At 45.2% G+C, this 12,360-nt stretch overlaps 1 protein-coding gene across 4 annotated transcripts in view; it reads right to left on the minus strand.

The window, feature by feature from the left end:
- The window catches only part of EXT2 (exostosin glycosyltransferase 2), a 134,568-nt gene that overhangs the window by 37,570 nt on the left and 84,638 nt on the right, over positions 1-12,360 (minus strand). For all 4 annotated transcript variants that reach the window (XM_058527108.1, XM_058527107.1, XM_058527105.1 and 1 more), the window contains one exon: positions 7,764-7,953. In XM_058527108.1, the coding sequence (XP_058383091.1) occupies positions 7,764-7,953 (190 nt within the window). The remainder of the gene's footprint in view (positions 1-7,763; positions 7,954-12,360) is intronic.

A 12,360-nucleotide genomic window follows, 5' to 3' on the forward strand; every position in this document is an offset into this window, starting at 1 on the left:
AAATTAATACTTCTTTGGTGCAGTACCCATGTCCATAGACCTCACGGTTCTTTACAGAGAGCAGTTTGTTCTTCACACAGCATTTGTGAAATAAGACTAGGGACGCTAGGTATCACACTGCTTCCAAAAAGTCCATCACGTAATTGTGGGAAGACCTAGTTTTTGTGGGTCTTGAAGCCCCACAATGCCTGTGGCCACTCCAAAGTCACCACACTGAAGGAGAAGTATGACAGGGAAAATCAGAAGGGAAAAAGGCTATCTTAACCAACCGCAGATAAAATATCTTACTGCTGGATATTTTACAATATAACCATGTAACACATTGTCGGGGCGCTCCCAGGGCACTGGAAGAGGCCTGTGTAAGTGCGAGGCCCTGTAATCAAGGAGATATTTACAGTCTTAAATAAGCCCAGAGCCTGAAAAAGTGGTCAACTCCAAAAGCAGCATGTTCGGGAAAGGACTGAACCAGAGACCAAAGAAATGATGCTATGGGCACTGCCTTTTACTCAATAGTAAGAGTTAATCAGTTTCATTCCTGGCACAGAATTACATAATCAATAATCATCTTTGGAATAAATGGATGGCCACAGGACTGAGAGACTGGAGAACTGAGTTCTGCATTATCCATGGGGTCTTAGGCAAGTCCCTTCTTCTCAAGTAAGAATAAGCAGAGAGAGAGAAGGGGACCTTTATTAAGCAACTAGTACATGCCAGACACTTTATAGATGCAATGCCATTCAATCCTCCTGATAACCCTATGCGGCGGAAATTATGTACAAAGTAGTGTTTACGAGGCTCAGAGAGGTTAAGTAACTTGGCCAGCGTTACAGAGCTAATAAACAATAAGCCTAATCATTGAACCTAAACCTGTTTAGCATCAAAGACCAAATAGGACCTGTACTATCTATTGTAGCTTGAAAATCTCGCTTCTCTAGATCTGGAACAAAACAAGGAAGTTCAATAATTTTTGCCAGTAATCATCTTTACTCTTGTTTGCTTCCCAGTCCCTCTTCCAGATAAACAAAATTCCTGTTGTAAATCTACTGTCCAAATCCTGTGTGCTTTTAAAAACTGTTGAGAACTCCAAACAGGTCTTGTTTATGTGGAGGATATGGACACGGACGGGGGACGGACGGACGGACACACACACACACACACACACACACACTCTTTATGGTATCCTAAGTTAAAAGTGAGGAAATTGTAAAACACGAAAATACACAAGCACACGTTCCCTTAGCCAACAGAGTGACGATGTCATCCTGTGTCACGCAGCCTCTGGAAACCTCCACTGTACACGTGTGGAGGAATAAGTGATTTGGTACTCTTATGAAAATAATTTTAACCTCACAGACCCCCTGAAAGGGTCTCAGGGATGTCCCGGGGGGCCCTGGAGCACACTGTGAGAACCTCTGTACTAGACTCTCTATTCACGTTTGGGTATCACAATAGGAGAGAAGTATGAATAAACTGGTAAAGAGTTTGCAAGGAGTTATGAGGATAGTGCAGGTACCTGAATCCAGGATTTCTATAGAGTGCTTAACAAAACTAAATGTGCCAGTTGTTGATTTATTGCCTCTCAGCTTCAAATTCACCCTTCACTGCCCTGTCTGATACTGGAACTGGGCCCTGTAAACATGTCCCCTTGTCAGAAGAGGGCGCTGGAGGGAAGTTCGGGGGGAAGGGGCTTTTCTCCCGGGTTCCGGCGTGCCTTTTCACTTCTTGCTCCCTCAGTACTTGGCCAGCAGGCAGGCAGTGGCACTTAACTCCAGCGAGTGGAAGTGGCACCTCCAGGGGCAGCTTCCCAGAAGTTTCCGTGGACCTCAGTGGAGGCTCTCCCCGTCGGTGGTTCCAGGGGAGCTCCGTGAACCTCGCCAGCTTCTCGGCAAGTTCAGCAACATGCCCTGGGCAGCCTCCTGTTGAATTCTGTGGGGAACCAAGGGGGCGGCTGGTCTGTGGCTCCTCAGCAAACCTCACTGTGCGGTGGGCTACAGCCACTCTCTCTCCAACAAGGTCTGAATCTCAGACCTAGCTGGGGAAGGGCTCTCCCAAATTTATTTCCCGTAATCTTCAGAGCTCCTTTTACTCTTTAGTCACCAATCTCCTGTTACTCGTTAATAATTCTTTATATTAAACTCTTCTTGTTCAAGCTACCGTGTGGTTTCTGTCTCCTACCTGGACCTTGACTAATTCACTAGGGATGTCAGAAGAGTTATCAGACTTTTGGGAATTGCTCTCTATGGCCTCTGAAGTTAGAACCATGACCAACGGCTGGGTGACTGTTACAGGGAAATTGATTTAGACTCAGAATAGGTAAGAATTTTCTGATGGTACAAACTGTCTTAAGATGGAATGAAATACCTTAAGCAACCCAACGTGCCCTTTTACTTGACATGTACTAACTTAGGTCAGATTTCTACCTGACATCAGATGAGAGACCAAACAAGATGCCTCTGAGGTCCAGGGATTGCAAGAGGCAGTAACACATCACAGTCCCGGGAAACAGCTTCACATCCCAGGTGCACCCCTTCCTAGCCAGGTGATCTTGAACAAGTCACTAACTGTGAACCTGTTTCTCTGGCTATGGAGACAGAACAGCACCACCATCTTCGCAGGACTGACCATGAGAAAGAACAGGAACGCACTCAGCAGCACAGGACCTGGCACACGGTGGACACCCACTAAATGCTGGCTATGCTTTCCCTCCAAAGTGTGTGTCTATTTACAGAACCAAGTGATTTTTTTCAAACCTTAGGTGGTGGTGGCAAAGTGGTAATGTTAGATCTGGTCCACTACTCTGACAGTCCAGTGGCAAAACCCCAGCGTGTACCTTCCATGTCCACTTGTAGATAAACAGAATTCCTGCCATTTATCCTCTGGAACTGAGCAAATCTAACACACTGATGAAGCAAAAGAACATGGAACTTTTGCCATGTTAATTTCACAAGGCAACAAACAGCTCCTCTGTTGGCAATACGTATAGAAAACAGGCTAGCTGCTTTGGTCAAGCATAAACACTCCTCTACCCCGGATGAGATCTGGATTTTCCCTTGGGAAGCATGTACAGCGTTGCAACCCACAGACAGCTTTCCACATTCTTCACCTACATATATCCAAAGAATGACTCGAGACAATGTCCATACGGAACTAACCTGCCCCTGTAAAGTCTTTGATGCGGAAGCTGTAGAGAGTGAGGAAGGCCGAAGAGGAGGATACGGGGGTCAGACAGGAATGCAGAATGAATCACGGCTTTCTTTGGAAATGTGACTACCTTTCCTGTGCTGAGTTAGGTCTGGGGAGCCAACAGTCGGCTTTGGCGAAAGGAGTCTCCATCTCAGTGACCTGCTGTCTATGAACCACTGTTACCACAAAATAGGACTCTTAATAGAAATCCCAGTGTCTTCTTTTCACATTTTCAAATAAAGCAGGCCATCACGAAAGGGAACTACTGTTTTCTCTGGCTTTAGCATCCCTTCGGTGGAGGGATAAGAGGGCAGCAACCAAAGAACAAGCATTATAATTACTCCCTGCCCTCAAGCAGATAATTCTGATATGGGATTTTAATTCTGTTTAAAAAACTAGGACAGGAGCACGAGGTAGGAAAAAAATATATCAGTGAGAAGGAACAGAGTCTTTTTTTCCTTCCAATAGTATTTTCTTTTTTTTTTTTTTTTTTTTGTGAGGAGATCAGCCCTGTGCTAACATCTGCCAATCCTCCTCTTTTATTGCTGAGGAAGACTGGCCCTGGGCTAACATCCATGTCCATCTTCTTCCACTTTATATGGGACGCCGCCACAGCATGGCTTGACAAGCAGTGCGTCGGTGCGTGCCCGCGATCCGAACCGGCGAACTTGGGCCACCACAGCGGAGCGTGCCCACTTAACCGCTTGCACCACTGGGCTGGCCCCCCAATAGTATTTTCAAAAGAATAGATTTACTTTTCTGTCTCTCTTTGAGGCCCTGACAAGGACCTGGTTCTTTGACAGAATCCCAATCAGAGAACCGACAAAGCACGATGCTTTTCCCATGGCTAATGGTCATCTAAAGAGACACAGCGAGGCTCAGTGCAAAGGGCAGGAGCTGTGGGTCCCGAGAGACCTGCACTAATTGCTGGCTCTGCCGTCTGCAGCTTTGTGATTCCGGCAAATGACTCAACGAGTCTGAGTTTCATTTTTGTGAAATGTGGATAATCACAGCTTCCCTGCAGGTTGGTCATGAGGACTAGAGGTAATGTGTAAAGCACTTGGCACAGATCCTATCCTGGGATATAAAGGGTACACGATACATGGTTACAATAACATTGTACCACCAGTCTTGACAAATGGACTCCTGTAGAATCTTATGAACTTCACCTCTCTACTGACAACTTGCAGAGGTGTAGACAGAAGGAAGTGGGGTGACCCCTTAGGGTGCAGAAGGAAACAATATCATAGCTGGAAACCTTCAGGCTCTAATTCCATTGCTTAGCCCAGACGGGGTCTCCTTTTCCTTAGTCCTTTCAATTCTAAATGGAACAGCACGCCCTTGTATCTTGTGTCTCACCCTGTGAATCTGTAGCTGGCCACACAGAAATGTCACCTTCCATTCACACAAAGTAGTCTGAAAAACAGGATTTTTCAAACACATTGCTGAATTTATGAAAAACAAACAGCTGAGCCAAGTGGCCTGATAACTTCACAGTGGTGAGCTTTGGTCCAGCTCAAAGGAGAAAAAGAACTCCTTGTGTTAAGGATTTTTTTAAATGTGTACTGATGAACAGTTTTCTCCATGCTGGATGCCAAGAGAGATGTGAGCAAAGAGAGTTTTTCTCCAACTTGGCAAAGGTACTACAAAATGCTCAGGTTGACCACAGATCCGCAAAATAAATGACCGGATCATCTCCGCACAGACCTGGAGCTCACTTCAGGAGTGCCCAAGCTGCCGGTGTGCATCTGATCCCCGCAACCTTACCTCCCACAGTCCCAGGATTCAGCTCAAAAGGAAGGGGGCTGCAGCTTCCGCTTCCCTATTGCCTCCTCTGGGCCCACCATCCTGACCCTCAGCCAATCCCATCCCGCCTGCGAAGAACTATGCACGACGCAGTCCGAAGCTGGGGGGCTCCTGAGACCAATCCACATTTAAAACTGAAATTGGTTAAAACAGGAGGCTGAGTTAAACCTATCTGAAACGTACAGTGCAACAGCTTCCTTCAGAGGGAGGCGGGGTCCAGGACAAATGAGCTCCACATCCATCCACCTTAGAACGGAAGAGCTGGGGAGGAGGGAGGCAGTGGCTTGCCTTTCTTTCTGACAGAGCTCAAAACCAACGTGACGAAAGCTCACTGGAAATTTCTATTGCCTCATCTAAGTATTTACTTAAACTTCAAACCCAGCAATTTAGACCGAAATGTAACCAAAAAGAAAAAAGTATTTGGTTGGGTCGTGGAGTGAAAAAAACGGAGGGGGGGATTTCTGCCTACACGAATCTTTCCAGCAGCAGACATGTTAACCACAATATTTATTTTAGTAAATGCAGAGAAAGTGAAAAACATCACTTTTGCCTCTAATATTTCAAAGCCTTGGATCTGCTTTTTAAAAAATATATATGTTACTAATGCCGTACATGAAAACTCAGATGCCTTTGCTGGCATGAGGGCCAGAGCTGACAGCCTCATTTACCAACTGAACAACACCCCACAGAAGATTAAACACAGTTCATGTTCTCCCCAAACAACCTCACTGCCAGAGCCAGAGCCCCGACCTAAAAACCACTGTTAGAAAAAAGTGGTCCAGTCTCTAAACGTGTCAAAATTAGGGCCTCATCAGTTGAGGGCTCTCTTTCCTCCCTAGAGCCAAAATATTTCAAAAATAAACTAAACTCTTGGTCATAAAATTAACCACTACATTTTAGTAGGATCTATACCAAAAATTAAAACTGAACACCCAGCTCCAAAAACTAGTTCTGGGCTACTGCTTTTAGTTATGCGATAGAGGGGCTTAGACCAAGAAGGAAGAAAAAGATTTCTCCTTTCTCATAGTTTGCAACGATATCCAAAAGAAGTGACTCCAACTCATAATAAATAATGCGCCTTAAGCCCAAAGTGGATTAACCAAGGTCTCTAAGGAGAATCCTCTTCTGCATTCAGCACCAGAATCTGCTCTCTGCCTCTCTGGGCAGGAGGGTGGGGGTGGCTGAGGCTTCTGAAAGCGGGGGGGCCTTCGTGTGCAGGAGCAGATCCATGAGTGTGAAGGCAGCATGACACACGGGCTGGTCCGGACTCCACGAGGGAGACACAGTCTTCCTCCTTAAAGCGTGACCCTTCCTTTACAAGTGAAGAGCCCAATCAGCGATGCAGGACCATTCACTCCACTCCACTCCACTCCGGGAAAGGCGACTGGGACCAATGGATCCAAGTCAGCTGTCAGGGTCCTCACAACGTCCCTCCCTGCACAGCTCCTGTTCATTTCCTCTACCTTTTCCTTCCTCCCTGTCAGTCTCTTCCTCCTTCCTTCTTAGATGCTGCCAACACCTTCCTTTTTCTTCTACCTCTTTCTCCTTTATTGAGCGTCAAACAAACAAAACTAGATGTTGAGAAGGAAAAAGACTTGGCATATAAACATAGTTAATAAAAAGATAATTTTTAAAAAATGTGCCTAAGGCACATATAGGACCTTCATTTAAAATAGCTATGATTTTGTTTACTCTCACACTGTGGCTCCCTAAATCTAAAAACAAAGTAGATGATCCTCTCCAAGAACAAAAATCCCACTAAGTAAAGATTTTTGAATGTCTCAGGAGGAATTAGAGAATTTTCTAGAGGCAAATTCTGATTTGCCTCAGAGACAGAACTGTGGTCTTCCTCCAGCCTGGACTATAGATCTCCTACTGGTAGCTTCCAGGGTTGACTGTCCGACTTCAGTATAACCAATTAAAAGGGGATAGCCGTAAAAGTGCAGATACTACTGTCAGGCCATAAACTAGCCCTTATCAGTGATAGTGGTGCACATTACCAACTTCAAACCCATTCCTTGCTCTAAGCCATCAGAAACTTCCTGGCTTTAATAGGCTGTAAAGGGCAGGAGCTTTGAAGGCCCCAGGATTAGGATCAGTAATAGACGGACCAAACAAGAAACCAAATGCAGGTGGAACATACTCTACGCGTCCTGAATTAAAAACAAATCCAATTAATCAAACAGCCCTCGACCCTAGCTGCCAGCCAGCAGATTGCATGGTGGGCCAAGGCAAGGAGCAACGTGCTCACGGATGAACCCATGGGAACGTGTCGTGAGTGCTCACTTGAAGGAATTGATTCCAAGCCTGGAGAGGGCATGCTTTGCTGACTTCCCCAAACAGAGGTGAGGGCCTCCTTTTTTTTTTGAAGAAGGGCACAGTATCAGAGCCGAGATAAAGAAGGAGAAAACTAATGCCTTTTAGACTGAGTTTTCATGTAAACAAATCAGCTGAGATGGCTGAGGGAAGCTGAGATCTGTCTTCCCAAGGCTGATGGCCTTTGATCCTATTGATTCCTAATCCCTCAAACACTTGTGGCTACAGAGCATGCCCTGGGCTTGGAGTCAAATGGGCCACCCTAGAACAAGAAGGAGATGATTGAGAAAATCGGGGTCACGCTGCCTCAGAAATGGCATTACTGCTGACAAAGCAGGAAATTTCCTTTAAAACAAAGAACACAAATAATTTGGACATCCAAAACCAATCCCGCTGGGAGTTGAGCTAACGCCCAAATCAGGCCCTTCCTGGACACACCCTTTCCCCCCTCTTCTCACCTTCTGGCGGGTTTTTATTCTGATTATTCCAGACGACCAGCAGCTTGGAGAGACTGGGCACCTTGGACACTTCAGTGATAACCCGGAAGAGGCTCTCCACTCGGTCGTAGGTGAGGACGATGGCGGTGAAACCTTGCGACTGTGGTGGGATCAGTGGGAGGAAGAGGGGGTTGCTCACACTACCCCACTTCTGCAAGAGAACAGATGAATGTGGGTCAGAGGAGGATCTAGTAACAATGGCACTCATCTCTTTCCCACTCAGCAATAAACCCAAATGTGAGAGACTGTTGGATTTTTACCGTGACCAACCCAAGAGCTAAGCAACTGTTCAAAGTCTCCCCTCAAAATGTGTAGGGACTCTTGTTAATTCAGTTTGGCTTGATAACATCCAAAAAGGAGCAGAGAATTTTTGCCACTGAGAAGGGATTTCTAGTTAAATATGGCAGATTAAAGGCACGCACTTATCTCCATTCCTCCCCAAACCAAGAATGACAGTCAAGAAACGTAACATATAAACCTACAGTGACAATGAAATGGGAGAGGACACAACAGCTGATGGGCAGCATTAACGTGTTTCTGAAAGACTGGAGGGGCTAGGGCAGCGGTAACAGAGAAGGAGAGGGAATACTGAAACCTAAGTACCGCAAAGTGCGAGCCCAGGAGGCAAACAAGTTCAAGCTGCTGAACCCCGCAAAGGCTCGGGAAGTAAGCTCAGAGGGTACCTTGAGAGGGAGGGGGGGAGGGGTGAAAACAGGAGGACTGGTGACAAATATGGGTAAGGGGCAGTGAGAGGCCTTCCCTTCACCTGCCCACTCAGCCAGAAAATTCTCTTCTTCCCCAACCCAGCTAGGGGGGGCGGGGTATTGTCTGAGAAAACTGAAGCTCTAGACACGGAAACACAGGCAGGCTGAGCAGGACATGCGGGTTAACATCTATATTCTGAAGGATGAGCCCTGCAGCCTTCCTCCCCCTTCAGGTCCCAGGACGCTGGCAGCTGTGTCTCACTCATCTGACAGGGAAGATGATTGCCTCCGGGCAATCAGCTTGCCCTCACACCAAGCACTTCTGATCAGGTTCTCAGTGCCTCCCTCTTAATCACGAACAGATCCTAGAATCACAGACATTTCAAGAACATCTTCAGCATGAACAACAGAAACCCACACGAACAAATAGGAAAACAAAAACTCAGAAGAAACAGAGACAACAGAAGCAGCAGAAGGAAATTATAACATCAACAACAAACTACATCCTCAGAGGGAGAAGATTTTTCATCCATGAAATAAGAATAAATTGCTATTTTTATTTAAAAAGATCTATCCAAGAACAGGAGAGAACTCAGACGTTAAAAATATGATAGCTTAAATTTTTCTAAAAGGCTGGATTGACAAAGATAAGAACATATTCCAGTCTGGTGAACAAGACAGATGAAAAACAGGTCAGAGAAAACCCAGGAGGTCCAACACCCACCTAATAGGAGGCCCCTCAAAAAGAAAACACAGAATGTGGAAGAAATGAAAATACCGAAGAAATGAAATAAGGTCTCAGAACAGAGGCTAGGAGAGACACGAACTTTCAGATTGAACAGGCCCAATAAGCAATCAGTATACTGAATTAAAAAAAAAGATAAAAAACAAAACAATGAAACAAAAACCACTGCCATATCAAAGCACATCACTTCTGAACACTGGGAATAAAGAGGATGAATAAATAAAATGTGTGAATCCGGGCGGTGAGCGTGGGTGTTCACTGTGTAATTCTCGCAACTTCTCTGTAAGGTTGGAATTTTTTCAAAATAAAGTATAAAAAGTAATGAAGGAAATTCGATTTCTTTGCTACCATTAAAATATTAAGTAATTTTTAATGCAGCAATGTAAGTAAAAATATTTTTGAACTGATAATAGAAAAAGATTGTTAAAACATTCTTATATTTTTAAACAGCTTTATTGAGATCTAATTCATATACTAGACAGTCCACTCGTTTCAAGTATACAATGGTTTTTGGTAAATTATGTTTTTAATTTTTAAAAACTGTGGTAAAATATAACATAAAATCGCCATTTTAACCATTTTTAAGTGTACAATTCAGTGGCATTAATTACATTCGCATTCATGTGATTATGTGAAAAGCCTAGGATCTAACTTCATCTCTGCCAGAGGAGGCTGAACATGAAATGTCCTACCTGCAACCCTGGCTGCTTACACTTCCCTTGAGTCTTCCACACTCTGGGATTCCCAGGTCCCCGTCACCCACGTCCAGATCACTGATGGACACCGATCCCCGCGTCCATGACAACAGCTGCCTGCCAGATGGGACAGTGTGGGACAGGAAATGTACACAGACACGTGGAATACACATGGGATGGGAACTCAAGGAGACTGAACGGGATTCCTGGAGTCCTAATGTAGTCAGGATATCAAAGCCAAAATGTCCACACCAGGCCGTAACGAGATTTCACAAGAGGCACAACAGGAAACGCTATCTTCTCAGTGCTGGCCTTCTGTTTCCATGATATCACGCTCCAACATCAAGCTGTCGTCTTAGTACGGTGCCTGGATTTTAGTATTTGGACCCAGCACCTGATGACATTGTAGGAACCCCTTTTAGTTTTCTACCCCAAATCTTATTCTTCATATCTTCCTGACTTGTATGGAAACTGAAGTCCGCAGGTAGCCCTCTGCCTAAATCACAATCAATTCCCAAGGTTCACAGTCTTTTTGCCATCACCACCCCAGCCCACTCATCTCCTCCTCCCGACACAATACTCTCTCAGGCTGGAAAAACACCACTTTAAATGGAAAAGAAACAGAAAAGACTTTTACAAGAAGCGTGTAAAATAAGCTAACGTGTGATGCTGACGCAGTCAGGACTCACTGAGTACTCACTAAGTGTCAGGCACCACGTTTTACACGCATTATCCCCTTTGAGCTTCACAGCAACCCCCAAGACAGATCCAGTCATGATTCTCCTTTTACAATGACGAAACTGTAAAATCAGAAACAGTGAATGATTCCTAATCATTTGCTTTACCAGTCAGAAAAAGAGAGAGAAAGAAAAGGTAAATGATGCTCAAGGTAGGAGACAGGAGTAGGAAAGAGCCCGGGCCGTCTGACTCCAGGACACCAGACGGTGGTGGCTCACGGCCTTCCCCACACCCTCCTGCTCTGAGCCCAGTGGAAGTATCACCATTTTATAGACTTTGGAAACTGGAACAGCGGGGAACTCCAAAGTTCACTACTTGTAGCACTTCTCTGAGACAAAAATACTGAAAGTTCTTTACCCTTGATAATCAAATCTGGGCCAATAAGCAAGAGTTCACTCCAAACACTATGATTTCAGAGGGTACATGGAATAAAAACACACCAACTATCTAACACTGACACAAAGGGAGCACATAAATTTAAAAAGGTAAATACACCTCTAACACAGAAGGAAAAACTATCAAAATGTCACCAAAATGAGGTCTGTTCTTTGGGAGAAGCGGGAATGCCAACACACTTGAATGCCTTCACGACACGAAAAGGAGAGGAAAATTCCCTGAGATTCACGAAGCTTGGTTTCAGAAGATGAATCCCTTGGAATTGAAACTGAAGCACCCCTGAATGGCACCACAGCTCTGATTTCAAGGCACTGCCAGGCAGAGGGAACCAGACTCTCTGGCAAGACAACAGATCTGGTCTCGTCCCGGGTGCCAGCTCCATTCGGGAAGTGGATGTCTATGGAAGGGGGAGGAGAGCAAGGAACGGGCGGGTGGGCAGCGGACAGTAACTCATCTCGGTGTTCAGTTTTTCCACACTCCCCGCTTGCACACCAAATAGGGCTTGAAAACTGGGGAAGCAGAAAAGGCAGCCTACTGGGGAGACAGCATGTCAAGGAGCATAACAAGGACTGAAGTCTTGCCAACACTTTCGCATAAAATACAGACACTGAGATGAACACAGAGGCAACATACAAGCTACCAAGCACGTATTTACTATGACACGGGCTCGATGCTTTACTGTAGGATATGCCGCCAGGGTTGATGCCAACAACTTCAAAGAGTGAGTCAGCATGTCTGGAGTCAGTTTTGGAATCTTGAATCTGAATCCACGCTCTTTCACTCATCAGCCATGTGACCTGGGCAAAGCACTTAACCTCTCCTGCACCTCAGTTTCCGCATCTACAAAATCGTGATAACACTACTACTTTTCTAGGTGGTATTACTTAACACAATAATTACTTATTATCATTTCTTAATTATTATTTAACAACCTACAGGTTGTTAATAAAAGTGAATAGGTAACATATGTAAAGGAACTGACACATACGTACAAGCATTCGATAAACGGCAGCCAGCAGTCCATCTTGCGATCTTGCGGGAGGAACAAGTTCTCTGGGCGTTACCTTCCGCATGTCACATGAGTAGGGTGGGAGTAGCCTGAGCAATCGTGAGGTCTCTTCCAGCACCAAGCACTCTAACGGAAGTCCTCCTTCCTCTCGGCCTTCACCTTACCACGCTTTAGGGTCCTGGTCTACCTGCATCCTCTGCCTCTACTCCTTCCTCTCCAAATATACTCTTTTGACTTTCATAGTTTTCTCTTTTCCTTCCTATTCTTTATG

This window comes from Diceros bicornis, chromosome 31 (genome assembly GCF_020826845.1).
Source record: "Diceros bicornis minor isolate mBicDic1 chromosome 31, mDicBic1.mat.cur, whole genome shotgun sequence".
Lineage (NCBI taxonomy): Eukaryota > Metazoa > Chordata > Mammalia > Perissodactyla > Rhinocerotidae > Diceros > Diceros bicornis.